Raw genomic sequence first — 17,961 nt, forward strand, 5'->3', positions numbered from 1 at the left:
TATCCTTTAAAATTCTTCACTCTAGGGCACCCCCCTAATAGTCGACAAAACATTAGTCGATGAGAAGAGTCTTAGTCAAGCAAGTTTTGATTGGTCAGTTGGTCACAATAAAAAGTGATTGGCAACAATCAGTTAGTCAGTCGTGGACAGACATCATTTACACAGCTGGTCCCTTCGGTTATTAGATAATAAAGTAACAGAGCGTCTTGGGTTCACCTAACTGGGCAGTTTAGTAATAAAATAATAAATGGGACATAGAGACGTAGTGCGATGAACAGCAGCAACAACTTCTTCAGTCTTAGAGCAAATCTTAGCAGACACACTTATCTCAAATATCAAAACACATAAGCACAGGACAGTCTGTCACAGTAATTACATATGTCGGGCAGGAAATCCAGTGTGGGATCAGTTCAATCCAGATTTTTTTTCTCCTTCACACTTAATCTTTTCATCCGTCTCTCCCTATAACAATTAAACAACTTTCCTCCTCTGTTTGTCTTCAATCATCCATCACCGCCTCCTCCTACCATCTCTGGCTCTGTGTCAGTGATGGAGTCAAGGCTCATCTGTCCTCCCTTCTCGCTGAGCTGTTAGTCCATGTTCACCACCCTAATTAACTTACTTTCTTATCAGTTTCTCTGTCTGTGCACACATACCAGCTTCTGACACATGATGGAAAATTAACACTAGTAATCAGACAAACCCTGGTTAGTTTAGTCTAAAATATGAAAAAATATCTACAACACTAACCTATCTGACAGATAACAAGCCATAATTTCAAGACAACATTCTACTGTTAAATCATCAAAGAGGGAGGTAGGGTTTTTCCTTGCCAATATTAAATTTTTATTTGTATATGCAGAAGAATTTGATTAACCTGAACTGAATCTTATACCATTTTTTTCAGTATGCTCCTTGTGTGAGTATCTGCTGAAATGTATAATGATATCATCCTTTTATGGAGGGTGTGGGTAAATACTCCTTGTTTAATTTGATGCAAGTTCTTTGCACCAGCAGAGGACAGAGGGTTGTCAGTTTTATTAGTGTCTTCCAGACAAGAAAAAGCTGTCTGCGCTGCTCCTCATTAGAAGCTGATAACACACACACACGACCTTGGCCTGACAAATGGTAGGAGATCAGTGTGTATGTGTGTGTGCCTGTAGAGCAGCAGGGGTTAAGGAAAGGCTTTTCAAGTTGTGGAGTCCAAACTATGCCAATGAAAACAGAGTCCTTTTTGGAGCCAGGCAGCTGTCTAAAAATACAGACAGAGACACAATATAGAGGATGACTAAAGCATGTATCCTTCACAGGAAGATTGACTGTAATGCCTTCGGAAACACAATTTTTCCAATCTTATATTCTTTTATCTGTGTCTCTACCGATTAATCCATTACACCAGTTAGTGATAATTAAAAAAAAAATCATTAGTGATAAAATCAATCTTTTCTTTTTCATTTAAGTCTCTCTGTATCTCTTTGAGATTCTTTGTGTTCTGCACATCTCTGACTTCACAACTTATTCTTCTGCTGCAGCCTAAGCTATAGCTATTTAGGTTTAATGTATTTCAAATGCAGCCCTGACATCTATAGGAGGTTTCTAATAGTATGGACTTTCAAGAAAAGTGATCGACTGGAACTGTTTTGGCAACATTTCCTTTGGGATGATGTAAACTCTGGTATTAAATCACATATATTTTTCATTTCCCAATGAGAAAAAGTGTTTGCAGTGGGAAAAAAAAGTAGTTCTTTCCAGCTGCAATACACCCAAAAACTAGTCTGGGCTTTTGGTGTTTGAGACAAATGAAGGACTTAGATGACTGGCCAAATCTTCTGAAGAATGACAATGGCTAAAATTCAAGAATTAATAGTGCAATGGCACATTTCGGCTACAGCAAATTTTTTGAATTTTACATGACTAATCTATGACACGCTATTAAATCTTGCAGCTGAATGCTTCATGTGAATACCTCATCCAAACATTTTGTTTTGAATAGACACAATGATCAGTACATGTGTACAAACTGATCGATATACAAGCTTCGAAACATAAAAAGCTGCATGTTTTTCAAAATGCACATGGAGAGCGTACAAACACAAGATTTGTTTATACTACATACGGTTTCTGCATACACGTGTTTACACATTTGACGCCGTGTATCGTGAAATACTCTTTACATCTGCATAGTTATGACGGTTCATGCAAATTACAAGTCACTGCGACTGGGCAGTGACTTGACTCATGTGCATGTACAAAGTATAACTCAATGCATGCAACCTTTCACAACTTTCTGAAGGTAAAAAACACAATTTCGAAATTCTATACTTTGTTCATAGCCACAGGAATCTTTTAACATAACAGCAGATGGGACAGAATAGACAGTTGGGGGAACTGCACGATGGATACCACTGTATACTGTGTTTACTTACAGCTCCTTCAAAGACGCTGTCGTAGATGTTGTTAGTGCCACATTGAGGGCATGTGAAAGTGAACCTCTCACAGTCGTTGTAGCGCTCTTCATCAGTCAATTGGACCGGAGCTCCCAGCATGCCATCAGCCTCCTCCTCTCTCTGGTACTGCTGCTGAGCCCGGAACTGGCTGGGGTCCAGACCTGAAATGGACAACAGCTTTCACTACGGATTGTTTCACCTTTTACAATTCTTTTTCCACATAAATCTCCAGTAATTTGAACAAATGTTTATGCACAGACAGGGCTGACAAGGAAAATACAGTGGGAGTGCGATCCAAAACACTCACTTCTATTACTATTAAACAACAATGAAACATATTTTGTACTTTTGTTAAAGTTTTAAGATATTAAGCATGACAACATTCCCGTTTGGCTGTCTCAGATGTCCACATATTATAAAACAGAGGAATTACAATTCTAATGCTAAAATATAAAGAGAGATTAGGAGCAACACATGAAAGTAATCTGTGCCCCACAAATACTTCATGGCCACTGTTTATTTAAAAAATAATGAGAACTGTATTGTCCTTAAACTGAAAAATGAGAATTCTGTTAAGACATTTAATCCCAAACATTATGCAAATTGAGTTCAACACCACCGATTAAAAACATTTCATTCTTTTAAATTTTAAAGAAATATTTTAATTAAACATTTAACTTTTTTTGTTGGTCCACAACAGCAGGGCTAGCCGTATAAACGGGAATGTCCATGACTGACTGAGTGATAGTTACATCATTGGTCAGCCGCATGCTGCGTGACTGAGTGCTGATGTTACACTCATTGCTCTTACAAAATTAATAGGCGCTAACAGTGTCTATGGTGTAATTGGGGGGGGGTGTGGTTTTTTTTTTTTTTTAAAAACAGGCAGTGTTGCCAACTTAACGCCTTTGTCCCTAGATTTGCCACCCTTTTAGTGACTTTTCGTCACAAAAGCACCTAGCAAACTCTAGTGACTTTTTGGACAAACGTTAGCTACTTTCTGTAGAAGAGAGTCATCAGTATTGCGCCGCGAGCGCAAGGTCAGGCTTTCCCTCCAGAGGCTGACGTCTCTATGAGTCTCATTCAACTGACCTTATGGCAGCTGACACAGATCTGAATGAGGTTCTAACTTTCTCTCTCAGTGATCATTTTACAAGTAAATATAGCTGAAATCACAGCACAGCCTTTATCTTTAACTTATGTGTATGGTGATTTTATCAGACGATACTGGTTAACATGTAGTCTTCCAGTCACTATTTCATACTTGTTCCGATGTCTGACAACAGACACAGAAACATGTAAATGAGAACAGCTTTTTAGGGAATTCGGCTGTATTAAATGACTGTATGTGTGAGCACAGAGTAGGAGAGAAGCAAACAGATAGAGGGTTTTTCCAGCCATACACTAGGTTTTGACCTAGTGTTGTTTCCTTTGTATTTTGTCATTTTTAAAAAGTATAAGGCAACCTGATATTCCTAAAGTCACAATTTAACACCTGAATTATGTTGGGCTGCCCACTCTCAGTAAAATAAAGTCTTTTACAGTTTCCCATAACCAGTAATTAACTTACCGAGCCAAGTGGCTATGAGCACGTTGTCAATGCCCTCGATGGGATCACAGATGCGAGACACCACAGGGTGGATCTGCTGGGCCAGGTAGTACTGATTGTCCAGACTAAGACCCTCCTGCTTCTGGAGCTGCTCTAAAGCATAGGCTCTCTGACTGGCTGGCAGCACAGAGCCATCCTAGGGGATTGAGTAGAGATATGCAGGGGTTTGAGTGGTAGATTGTACTTCATACTGTAGGTCCGTACACTCAAAATTAGCAGTATCCATGGATATTCTTATATTGGTGTTCATCATAAATTTGTGATGTACCGTGTATGTCAGAATTTTGTAATTATGTGTTAAAATGCACTATAAAAACCCTTAAGAGTACTGTACCAGTGTCTTAAGAGAGGATATTCCTGTCTCTTATTTTTTTTTGTACACACCTTACAGATAATGTAAGAGACTGTATCTCCAGCTTTGACATGGCGACCGCCCTGAGAGTTGATCCACAGAGCCACATGGACGTGAGGGAGGCTCTTTTTGTCTGGATAGTCCTGAGGTTCCTTAGTCAGTGACTGGAAGAGTAGGAGGGAAAACAAAAATGACCAGAAAGACACCGTTAGTAACAATCAATCGAACAATCAATAAAATAAAATAAAATAAAAAAAAAATAAAAAATACACCAAGTATTGCTTCCTGTGACAGAGCCTCACTTAGGGTGTACTGCCTGTTTATCCAAATATGCTTCTTGTGCTATAGTGTTTAATGAAGGATGAAACGGCACCTGGTTGATCAGTTTTACACAATCTACAGCTGGGTGACACAAGGACACCTACATTCATATGACAGAGCCTTCTATGGAAACTTAAGGTTTCCTCACCTTGTGTATCTCATACTGGTTGAGAGGTATGGCTCCACTTGCTACCTTCTCTCCCACCTCCACCAGGTGTTTCTGAATGTTCTCCACAATTACATCACGACTCTGGTCCGACAAGATCTGACCAATCACATAGCTGGGAGAGGACAAAAGATGAGAGGTATAAATTTATCATGCAAAAGAAGTACTTCAGATGTACTGTTATTAAAGATCAATAAATATCTTGTAATTTCCTGTATACATATGTTAGCATCCTATTAGGTTAGTAAGTTTAAGATACTAACTGCTAATAAGATACTGTGCTAATGTGCTAACACAAGCATGGGGGAAAATAAATCCAACTATAGCTTTAGCCGCAGTTCTATTTGGTATAACGTACTTGCCACATTCCTTGGCCAGGTCACACCAATCTCTGCGGACGATGTCCAAGCCTTTAAGCTCCTGCCTAACGCTGAACTGTCCTTCGCCATGATGCTCCACAACCAAAGCTGCATATTTCTTCTTCTTCAAAAGTAAAAGCGACTTAAACACACCATCGATGTCAATCTCCAGCAGTTTGTACAGCTTGTTTACTTCTGCCTTCACCTGGGAGTAATAAAAATGACATATGCATGTGGTGAAAATGTGAAATATCAAAACAAGTGAAGAGGAAATGTACATTTTGTATATTGCTGGGTATACATGTGAAGAAAACATTCAGACACAGCCAAAAATCACAAACAGACCTTATTGCCAAGTTTATAGACTTCCTCCAGAGACCTGCTGTTGGTGTTGATCATAATGGAGTCTGTATCTCCGTAGATTACTTCCAGATTCATCTAAGTCACAAAAGGAATAAAATGACACAAAGGAATTAAAATTATGAAAGAAAAAGAAGACAAATTTCAAATTAGGATACGACAATAAACCGAATTGACTGAATTATTGATATTATAAATCTCTTAACTCATTTGTATTTACTTATAATCACAATTTATAAAATATAAATTGCCGGACTATCATACAATATTATACAGAGAATAGCTACAACAGCCAGTGAGAGAAAAAAAATGTACTGATGTATCAAAAAAAACATAGTGACATTTATTATTAAGATTGTAAGGTCATATTGTCCAGCTCTATTTCAAAGTTATTTATCTTGTGTTACTCAGTCCATAGATGCATAACAGCCAAAAGATTGTTAATAACCTACCTTCTGAACCATGCCTTTGGTGTGCATCAGAATCTAAAAGAAAGAGCAGACAACAGCATGAATGGGTACCAACAACAAGAAGTATTGCAGCACATACTCAAGCACAGTAAACAAACATATCACTCAGGAACAATGTTAAGATTCAATATTAAGTTTCTATATTATTTATTTGGTGCGTGTCATGTGTGTGCATGAATTTTTGTGAACATGGGAGCAGAGCAGGTGACTTCCCTTTAAATGGTGGATAAATGGCGAAGAAGGCAATTATGAGTGTGCGCTGTGACAATAGTCTCTTCAACCCATCCACGTTAGCTGGGCAATGCACGCACGCACGCACGCACTCACGCACGCACTTTAATATCTCGTTATGGTCTTTATCACAGAGTGAGTGACGGACAAATAAGAGAATTAACACAGGTTAACGGAGGTTGTCCAATGCTTGAGTGCATGTGTGTGCGTGTGTAAGAGGGAGATATCTGAGCAGCAGAGGGATCCTAACAGGTGGGGGCTCAGAGGAGTGGGAGAGGGGTGGGGGCTCTGGGTCGCTAATCTGGGGGTCGGAGGGATGGAACGCAGTGTGACCTGTCACCAGCAATCTGCTCCTCAATCAACCACAGCCGCATATATACACACACTCTGACTGTGCTCTGTGTGGGGACAAGGACATAGCTATTTCAGAGTGTTAGGAAGGGGCAGGGGCGGGGCTGGGGCGCTTCCACTCCCTGAAACCAAAGTGGGTCTAAAGCATGCTTTATGGGCTGCTACATACCACTGTACGGCAGGGGGAGTTTGAGTCATTCACAGAACAGCCTCCTCCATTAGAAACTGTAGAAACTGCAGTCAAGGTCAAGGTCTCACCACAAACACACAAACACAAACTCACAATCATGCACATACACAAATTTTAGCCTAAGCACATAGGCCCTAAATTGTGCTGACTAGATGAAACAAGGATTCGGACATAAACAGATTGTGCGTGCAGGTCGATAAATCTTCGGAGCATAACTAACTCTACCACCGTAATATTTGACTTCCAATATTGTGATTTTTTAGACATTTTCAATCCTTCTAAAGGCAAAAGTTTATGAATTTTTTTATGTATAAAAGCCTTCAAGTCATGAATGAAAATGCTTTTTTTTCCAAGTTAAAGCAAGAAAGCGGGACCTTTACATATAAATGGATGTTCGTTACATCAAACCCTTGCCAAATTAGTTCACACAGTGCTGATTAAGCCTATCAGCGCCAGGTAAATCTCTTTGTATTTGATAGAGTACTGGAGTTCTAAATCTGTTGTCTTGCGTTGGCTCACCGGTAGTGATGCATTTACGTCAGCGAGCAATGAATGGTTTGCCAGAGCTGAAGAGCGGAGCAACCATAGCAACGGAGATGGAGTAGGCTACAGTGAGTAAGAGTAAGGCAGAGCCTATGGCAGAAAAACCTAGGAAGTGTCCAAGCAAAGTTTCTGATGCTCCAGATAAAAAAGAAACTCAGCGTTCAGAGGAAGGATTACAGTCTAAAAAAGAAAGCGATCGACGGCAAGGACAAGCATGGCTTTTCCTCGTTGGAGAGTACTGAAAGAAGAGCCCGGACTGAGGGCAGATATGGATGTCACATTGCTGCTCTTGGACTGGTTGGTATTTGTAGTAGGTTAGGTTGGAGTAGGTTATGTAGCTATTACATTTACTCTACCTAAACAATGGATTGTTGTCTTGGAACTGTGGAAATTTCTCTATATTTGTTACTATTTCTGAACACAGGTTTTGTGTTATTACTCTCACTGCCAGAAGAGGGAGACAAAGTTCCGCATTGCAGGTTTAAAATGAGAATCACAGCTGCAGTCAGAGTGTGTAGAGTATATTATTTAACATACAATAAGAAACTGAAGAAATGATCATTGTTGAGAAATATTAAATAAAAACCTAAGAACTGAGCCAAAAGTGGATACGTCCTCACCAGGTCAAATTTACTGTCTCCCTTTTTATAATTCCTCACATTTGAAAACATTTTTGACCATGAACTTTATTGAACACCAAAAATAAGAATGGCTATAAAGCAGACTACTAAGACCAACACTGTAGATATATCGCAGTAAGGTGCAGGATGGGAAAAATCAAGAAATAGATACTAAACACGATGTTCTTTCGTCCCTAAACAATTGCTGTTGAGGAACTTGCAGCCACTTGAGCAAAGAACTTCAGCACACACTTTGGTCTGGGCATTGCTGAACAGAGAGCCAGTAGACGTACTCGCCAATTTTTGGGAGGTTTTTTCTCCTTTTCTCCTAAGAGACTCCCACCCTTAGATGATCCTGTAGAATGTTTTGCAGCTGCACCTTGTTTTCAGGGGGAATCCATGCTTGACCAGACACAGCCATCTCTGCAAAGTGCTGTTGTCCTAATCAAATACATCAATTACGTGGATGATTCGCTCCAGCCCTAACCGACTTTCATTTAATATTTCTCATTTAATATTTCTCATTTAATATTTCTCTTTTAATGTTTCTTGAGAACTGCTCATCCAAAAAACTTCAGTCGACACTACACTTCCTTGCGTCCTCAACAATAATCATGAAGTTTGAAGTCAATCAGATAATCAGTGGTTGTTGATAAAAAAGGACAGACAGAAAGATAGACAGGTTCCCCCAATTTTAGTCATATACAAAAATCTTGTAAATCCGTTATTACCAGAAAGAAGTCCTGCTCAATGATTTGAAACATTCTCCAAAAACTTAACATACCCTGGCTGTGAAAAAAAATTACAGCCCTCTCTTTCATTTGAATTGTACTGACCACCCCACAGCGACCCTGTTCCAAAAGACAAAAATGCAGGAGTATCTAGCAAAAAAGTTGTACCTGGTTCATCTTTTTCTGCAATGGAACGTCATCCAGCAAAGTGCTTCATTGGCTAATTAAATACATTCAAGCACATGTTCCTGGTAGATCAATTTGTTACATAAAGGCTGTATTTACACTGCTCACGTCACGATTCCCACAATGAAAATTAAATTGTCTCACAGTATTATAAATCGCAGTGCAGTGTAATTCACAGATCTGTTACTCAGTCCAGAGGTCCTGGATCATACTTCACTGTCTTACTAATACCTGAAACAACACACCGCCACCAATGCAGCCCCTTACATTGTTTTAAAGCAGAGTTGTCTTCAGTCTGAACACCCCCTAATACAGATACTAATGGGAGATCTACCTCAGAATAACCACTATTGCAAAATCTCTGGATTTTGATAAATTTCGATTGTGTCAGTGAGTATATTGAATTTGAAAATCTATGTTAAATTTTGCCTTTATCATTAACTATCACTATTCAGTAACTTTTCACCACAATAAAACAGCAAAAGACAAGTGTTTTTAAGAGAAGAGAGATAGATGTGGAAGCTCTGTGGAATGATCAGAGAACAGACAGACGAAGAGGGCAGAGAAATGACAAATAGAGAGATGTGGAAAAGACAGAGTGAAAGCAAAGGGGAAGGCAAGCAAGGTGAGAATGTGTTGATGTAATTGATGTGTGGACTCATTTAGACAGGTTTTCCATATGCTGTCACTTCCAGTGGAACAGACTGCTTGAAGGAATGACCCATGTGAAAGGCAAGTCGTTTGACCATGACACTGGAATGTGTGCAACTGATGGTGTGTGTATGTGTGCGTGTGTGTGTGCGTGAGAGAGAGAGAGAGAGCGAGAACGCTTATCTTTAAACACATACCACAACAGAAACATACTATATGGACCAATGCTAGACATATCACCATGGGGTTAAAAAAAAAAAAAAAAGTGTGTGTGTGTGCCTTCCCTCTGACTACACACCACGCTGCATGCCACTCATACTAGGACAAACAACTGAAAAAAACTTGACAGAGGATTCGTATTACCTAATGTTATCCACAAATTGTGTAATTCTTTTCTGTAAAACAGCTGCATCTTTTACATCAACCAAATTATCAAAAAGGGCTCACAATATAGAGCTGCAAAAATTAGTCAATTAATTGACATCTGCAACAGTTTTGATAATCAATTTATCATTTTGTTTTATCGTGTTTTTAAGTGTTGATCGGATAAAAAAATATATATATATTTGAAAATGTCACTGAGTTCTGGGAATTAATGACAGGCACTTTTCACTATTTGCTGACATTTAACAGACCAACTGATTATCCACATTTCTTTAAGTTGTGAAGATTTGCTATTCTTCCATTCCCGTGAGGTACGGTTAGACAGTCTTCCCTATCAAAACAAAACTTTTTAGATTTTACAAACCATTTTTACAGTCTAAGTCCTCTTTTAACAGTTTGATGGTCCACCTTCTCTTACTTGCCCTATTTTGTACTCAGTAAATTTATAAAATCAGTTAAAATCTTCCCTCTTTTTCTCGTACAGTAAAACATCACTTTTTCTCTGTTCTTGCCTGTCACTTCTAGGCTTTTGCAGGTCACTGACAAGTCCTCCCACAGAGTAAAGGATCAGAATATAAGATTTGTAGGTATAAAAGACTGAATTATTTACATTCATAATCCCTATCCCACCTCATTCTTCCTTTTTATGCCACAACATACACTCAGCTGGCAGTTTATTAGGTACACTTAGCTAAAACTAATACAGTCTAATATAACGGTCCTGAAATAATTCCTACCTTCAGGAAGGTTTCAAGGCTCAGTTTTTGTTGAGACTGAAGAGATACTGATTCAGCTGTATGATCGTTTTGGTGAATGTAGTCAGTGATACTGCTGAACTACACTGCGTTATGTCGAGAGGTGTTTCTACTATTTTTTCCACCCCATTCAAATCTATGAGGGTAGGCTAAACAACAGACAGACCTCTTTGTATAGTAAAATGAACATTCTAACTTTCATGAAGGTGGGATTTATTGCAGGACTGTTGTATTAGACTGCACTAGTTTTAGCTACGTGTACCTCATAAACTAACAAGTGAGCTTATGAGAGAGCTCAGGTGTCAGGTTGAATTCTCTGGGCTCAGAAGTCAAATGAAAAAAGACATGACTTGTCATACGAATGTACACATACATATGTATGACAAGTGTCCCTACCACACACTACTTGGCTCAAGCAAAACAAGATAGCCATTAACCTGCGCATAAGTTTTATTTTGGTCTAATTTGTTAACTGCTTCGTTAAAACTAAGTGCATTAAGAAAACCGCAAACAATTAAGGGGCTTTTTGTACCTGCAGTTCAGCTCAGCTGGTGTAGACAGAAGAGAAAAATTATACTAAATTATACTGGTCTGCATCATGATCTCTACATGGACTCATGTGGGGAAATCAATTTCTCTTCTGCTTCCTTGAAACTTTATGAGCACAAGGTGGATTTGATAATAGTTTAGCTCTTTAGCATGAATTCATGCTAAAATCACATATCTATCATAAAATCTTGTGGTTGGTCTGCTTTACTTTCACACAACAAAGAACAATGCAAGAGTCTGCTTGGACGTTTACTGGTTGTTTGGTCTGGACCAGAGTTTGTCTTACACCAGCCCAACTGAACTGAACCAAATAGTAAAATGCACCACAGTTTGTTTCGTCAAGCAGAAAGTATTCTTAAATGCAAATTTAAATTGTGCCTTCTAAATTTACGTGATAGTAACTAAGTGCTTAAATTTTTTTTAAATATACCTGCAACTTGCAACAGATGGCAGCTTCAAGAGACTATAGATTGCAGCTGCAGTTTTTTCAGACCCACCAATTTTTGACCCAACAGTAGTACATGCAAGTGCAGTGGACTTTGGATTTCAACACTGACTTGCATAGCTTACAGCTGTCATTTTTCCTTTATATTCCCCATTTTTTAAAATCATTAAGGATTTAACAATCTGCCTTCAGACTTGGGGGAACCGACTTTAAGGCACTGCTCCTGCCATTGTTGCTAAAAGATGTAGTTTGGTTAAGTGCTGCTACCATAGACTAACACCCAAAGCTGCCACAAACTGACAGAAGGCAACATACTACAGGAGCACAGGTCCATTATAAATAACAAATCTTATCCAGTTGGCTTTAAAAAAATAAAAAATAAAAAAAAAAAAAAACAGCACTTGCCCACCATCTCTGACTTGACTTTTTACAGCTTGTACTTCTGTTCTTTTAACTATATCCCATGTATTTGCATGTGCACCTATGCACCCAATAATTGTGCATTATTGCACTTGTCATGCTAACTGATGAGTGTTTCAGCCTTGTTGTGATATCTGCCTTTTCCCAGCTGTTGTTCAGCTATTTGTTGGCCTTATCTATTAGGGATTTGTGTTTTCTGTTTTCATATTACTCTCACACTCTCACATATCCTTTATTTCAATCCACTTCCCCTGCCTCTTCATTAAAATATATTTTGTCTTTTGCTAGGCTGTCATTTTAATTAAGAATATGTGTCTTAATTGACTTGTTTGGTTGAGTGACACCTTTTTTTTTTATATGAAAGGAAGCAATAAAGATAATACAGACGGAATGATAAGCAGACAAAAGCGCATCCAGGTCCACCCACAATCTCCCATTCTGCCCCCCATCTCCCATTCTTCTCTTTTAGTGTGAGCTCTCAAGTTCACACACCTGCATCCTTCTTTCACTAAAATGATTTCACTTGCATGCAAGCACACATGAGTGGAAACACACACACACACCTCTGCTGGGAGGGTCAATCTATTGTATAGCTGTGTCTAATTTAATAGAACCGGCTAACATCATAATCACCAGCAATCATTGAAAATAATACAATAATGACAACAATCCTATTGTTGTCTGGTCAATTAAAAATATGGTACCTTAATAACGGGAAAGGACACACCATGATGCTTTCACTACATCCCTTCTGGTACAGTCAAAGTAGTCACCATTAAATTTTTAAAAAGGTTGTCAGGCAAATAAATTATGTACATGTAGGCAGTCAACAGTTTGTTTGTTTTTTAAATGATCAATTAAACAAGTGATTTAAAAAAATGTAGGTCACATAAGGATGTACACTGCAAATAAAAGGATATTTTTTTAACTTGATAAATCATGTCTCAAAAAAAAAAATCAGTCATCAAAATAGTCATTGTTTAATTTTCGGTCAACTGACAAATCATTACAGCACTTAACCAATTATTCAGAAACTGGAATCTAAAGCTACATGCAGTGTCATTTTCCTGATACCTTTACCATCCATGCAATGCAGTAAAAAAAAAAAAAAAAAAACGATTAGACTATCAAGTTTATTAGGTCATAAAATCAAGAAATGTAAGTCAGTTAAAACCATTTACTAATTATCCTCTCATTTTCAACTCTATCAGTGGCCCTGATTAAGACAGCAGATGTCAGATCAATCCATTATCAATTATAATCCCTGCCATTAGCCCAGTCTCACATGGCCTCATTAGTAGGCGTTACTAAAGTTGCAGTTTAGATTCTGAAACCTTGTCCTGTCTACTGTCAGCCCTCACAGACAAGTTAATGTAGCCAAAATAGCAGCACTGCTCCCATGTGACTATTTGTTAAGTCCACTCCTGTCAGGAGTAAAGCTAGCTCTTTAAGAGGACTACAGGACCATGGAAACACACAGCCCTCACTTCCCCAGACACAAGCATGCCTGCATGCATGCCTGCATGTACACACACACGGACACACGGACACACGCACACACGCACACACGCAGGCTTATGTATTCTTATGTCTAATTCAGGGAAATGTAAAAATGACCCCCGTGATTCTGAGACAGCAGCAGCGATTGAGACCATGCATGCAAGAAATGGGGGCAACAATATTTCCTCACACACCAACACTGTCTGTAGTCTGACGGACAGACACACACACAGATGAGATGTGATAGGTTGGTTAAGGTATTCCTGTGTCTGATACAGAGAAATGATTTATGATTCTTGGGACAAGAGGAATGAAACGACCCAAACGAGGAACACCAAGAGCAACAATATTTACTCAGACTTCATTACAACCACATGCACCCTCACACACATGTACAAATAGAGGTTTAACCTAAAACAAACTCTAATCTGTCCACACCCTCGGCTCTGTTACCCAAGACCGGTTCTATCCTTCACTCTGCATGCCATCCAATAATGTCAACTACAAGCTCCTGTCAGGCTGTTTTTAAACACAAGGACAGAGACTCAATTACAGCAGAATGGCTTTCAGGAGTCATCCTCAACCCTGACACACACACTGACACACACACACTGACACACAGACACACACACACACACAGACACACACACAGACACACAGACACACACACACTGAAACACACACTGACAGACACACACACACACACACACACACACACACGCTAATGGTAGTCACATTTGCTGGCAAAAAGGGTCAAAGGTCAAACCAATCTGCGTTCCACAACCATCAGCAACTTCTATTGGCCTCTGTTGTTAACGTCACTCGTTTAAGAGGACATACACACTAGCCCACACATAGTTTGTGTTCAGAGACAAGAGAAGGTTCATGATTTTTAAAATAAACCATGCCCAAAAGTGAAAAAAAAAACCCCACTTCTGATTCATCCTATTTCTTGACTTACATTTAAATACACCAGAGAGAAAAATGAACTACACTTCAAGCAAAGCAGCGTTTGTGCTGCCCTTGACTGTTAACAGACACTTCTCTATTTGCTATGACTAGCAACATTAACACCAGGATAGGAAATTAACACCGATGACCATCCAAACGCTGTGAAGTTTTTCCTGCAAGTGACCCATTACCTACCAGCACATTTGCAGAAAATCCTCATTTTACTATGTTTAACTTATATTTATCAAACTCTCAGAAACTATCAGATGAAGTCATCGATCCACCAGCCAGCGGTTGGTTGACAATCATAGTCTTACTGCCGTGACAAATGCATTTATCAGCCTATTATAACCACATGTGTGTAAGTTGTCTGTGTTTCATAAATCTGTTTCTCTGCACCCAACTGTTCTCTGGCGAACATACAAAAGAACCCAAAATAACGCTGAGGGGTTGAGGGGGATATCAATCTGTGGTGGACCCTAGCCTGTGTAATCCTAAACCTTCACCTTCCTCTTAATACCCATCATCCCCCTTTAATACCCACACATACCAGGAAAGAGGAGGGCCACAACAAATGGTCCCCCAACAAAGGGCAGAGTTCGGCCAGTAGCACTTGTGCAGACACACCAATGGGAATTAACACTCACACAGAGATACCAACACATACTTGCAGACACAGATAGTTATAAGACAACTCAAAAAAATACACATAAGAGTCAGGAGAGGGTAATAAGTGGGGGCGTTTCCCTCTTAACTTGGCCAATCTGATCAGCAGCCAAGGGTCTGTTATCCCCCCCTAAGCCTCCTCATCTAAAACCCTCCCCAGGCTGAGAAACCACTATGGCCCCTGGCATGACTCGTCCCGCCACAGGGGGTTAGGCGGCATTTTAAAATGAGTGAGAGAAAGGTGAGTGCTAGGCCCATCAACAAATACACAGAACACATGCACATTCAACCACTAACTTGTCCAAACACATGTAGGGAACGCGCTGATAGGTGGGAGGGTGGATTTACGTTGCAGAGCAAGCAGTGTTCAGTGTACGTGTTACAATTACAAAAATAAAAAGCCTCCTAAATCATGATATGAAAGTTGAGTGCAAATGTGACGATTAAATTGGGGGTGGGGGTGCAAACGGCAATACCCACAAATACACTAGAAACCCTGCTATAAATGCCAGCTGGCCTTTCTGGCTCACTCCAGTAAGAAACTACCAAGAACTACCAAGAACTACCTGGCTTATGGTCATTTAACTTTAGGTCTCGATACAAATTTATTAAAACTGCTCCATTTTGTTCAAACTGTTGTCTGAACCATAACACTCTTTGCTGTTTTGCCCAGGCTAGCCAGTGTACATATGGTCAGCGTGACTGCTCATGTACTGGGAACACTTCCTGACCTTTTTTTTTCTCTCTTCGTCAGTCCAGATAAGCAAAAAAAATTACCTCAAAGCCTTGTGTAAGTACCAAGCAGGATTTGATGCTTAGTAGATTCACAATTTCACATTAACACATTAACATTAACTGATGTTAATAAATATTTGGAAATTTTGATTTAATTAGAGGGTTTTATTTAATGATTTCAACAGAATTTTTAACAAAAAAAAAAAGTCCAAATATATAAATTCAAGAGTACTAAAATATCCTCAACAACATATCTTATTTGAGGTGGGACTCCCTGGTTGTATTGATGCCATGATCTCCCGAAACATACAACCTGCAGTAAAAATAGATGTGTCTATGATCATAGATACAAAGTAAACAAAAAACTAAGATCGTGCAAAGTGGGATCTCCTGCTACCTCAGCAAGTTGAGGTCCATGCTATGTACTCAACACCCTGTGGTTTCAGATCTGACTGATGACCTTTTGATGTAGATCTCTCCAATCTGTCCTTTCACTCACTGCTGTATTCAATGTACTAAGATAGTAAAGTCCTAATAAAATACAATCCAATTGGTTTACTGTCCCTTTAGCACACTGGGTAACTTAAGAAGGCTGGGGAAACATTCAAAGCAAAGCAGGCCATCAGATGGTTTTAAAGAATAGCTTTAAATTAACATGTTTTTAACAAAACCTTATAGGATAAGGCCGGGGATATTATGTATCCTGTAAATACCAGCTAGAACACCAAATCAACAGCTAAAATATTCTACGATAAATCCACTATCTATTCTTGTTTGAGTAACATTTGTTAAAAACTACAATGTCTAGAAGTATTTAGCTTTCTTATATCAAAAGTATTGAGCAATATTTGTGATCTGTTTTTAAAAATTTACATTTTCAGTAGAAACAATGGGCTCAGTGCTGAGAGCCAAAGACATGCTGGAGAAGCTGGAAAGTATTGAGTTATCGGCTAAGACGTTAGTTTTGGTCTTCTCATGGGATTTGTTGACAATGATAAAAATACAGAATATCAACAGCTTTATCCTTTAAAATATAACTTTTTCATTTTAGCATTTACATAAAATTTACACAGCTATTACCTTATTCTGAATGTTTTGGTTTCGTTTCCATTTCATTTTTTAATTATTTGCTTTTTTCATTTCTGTAATTTACTGTATTATGTAAATCACTGTATTGCAATTTTTCCCAAAACAGTATGTGTAGGAAAATCAATCTTTCTGCAACTGACTAATGGTACAGACAATTTGATGCACAAGTTTACACTTAGTTTATAACACACAGCAAGTAGTCATGTATCCATATATTCAAATGACTGAAACTGAAAGATTGTGCGGTTTAATGTTTCTTCCACAGTCTCCTTGATATCCCTCATTGACAAAGCTTTGCCATGTTTGTGCCCCACAAAGTAGTGGCAGAGCATTTTACTTACTAGTGTATGGTGTAACAATTGTTGTCAGTTAAAAATCTACGAGATAATAAGGTAAATCTTGGAATTTTGATCACAAACTGCTACCACTTGGCTAGAAAAAAGAAGAACTATGCTACAACAGTTATTTGAAGAAACCTGAGGGATATTTTGTGTTATTTTGGTTGAAGATTTACAAAGATTAATTGAGCAAGTAATTTTTTTGATGGAAGGCTGTGGTGACATTTCTACCTCAATACATATATAGTGATTCCTTAGTGTTAAGGGGAGTTTTTACTGACATAGCAATGAGTGAGAATGAAATTACATTTTATTTTGGGCTGCTTTATTTAAAACAAGGAATGCACACTTGAATTAGCCATCCAAATTATTTGGTCTACTTCTTCTCTAAGACTGCTAACTGATGCTAGAGGAAATAAAGCAAGGAGGAGGTTAAATGTAATTAACCCATCCACCACTGGCAGTTGACAAAGATACAAGTACTAAGTCTGGAGGGAGAGAAACCCCCATCTGTACCACCAAGTCAGATAAGCACCTTTTAC

The 17,961-nt window shown here is 38.7% G+C and overlaps 1 protein-coding gene across 3 annotated transcripts in view; it reads right to left on the reverse strand.

The window, feature by feature from the left end:
• The window catches only part of pola1 (polymerase (DNA directed), alpha 1), a 57,240-nt gene that overhangs the window by 27,854 nt on the left and 11,425 nt on the right, over positions 1-17,961 (reverse strand). For all 3 annotated transcript variants that reach the window (XM_040127612.1, XM_040127613.1, XM_040127611.1), the window contains exons 27-33: positions 6,067-6,099; positions 5,600-5,692; positions 5,254-5,459; positions 4,878-5,010; positions 4,441-4,572; positions 4,018-4,192; positions 2,427-2,608 (exon numbers count right to left, since the gene is read on the reverse strand). In XM_040127612.1, the coding sequence (XP_039983546.1) occupies positions 2,427-2,608; positions 4,018-4,192; positions 4,441-4,572; positions 4,878-5,010; positions 5,254-5,459; positions 5,600-5,692; positions 6,067-6,099 (954 nt within the window). The remainder of the gene's footprint in view (positions 1-2,426; positions 2,609-4,017; positions 4,193-4,440; positions 4,573-4,877; positions 5,011-5,253; positions 5,460-5,599; positions 5,693-6,066; positions 6,100-17,961) is intronic.

The sequence above is a fragment of the Xiphias gladius genome, chromosome 5 (assembly GCF_016859285.1).
Source record: "Xiphias gladius isolate SHS-SW01 ecotype Sanya breed wild chromosome 5, ASM1685928v1, whole genome shotgun sequence".
Lineage (NCBI taxonomy): Eukaryota > Metazoa > Chordata > Actinopteri > Istiophoriformes > Xiphiidae > Xiphias > Xiphias gladius.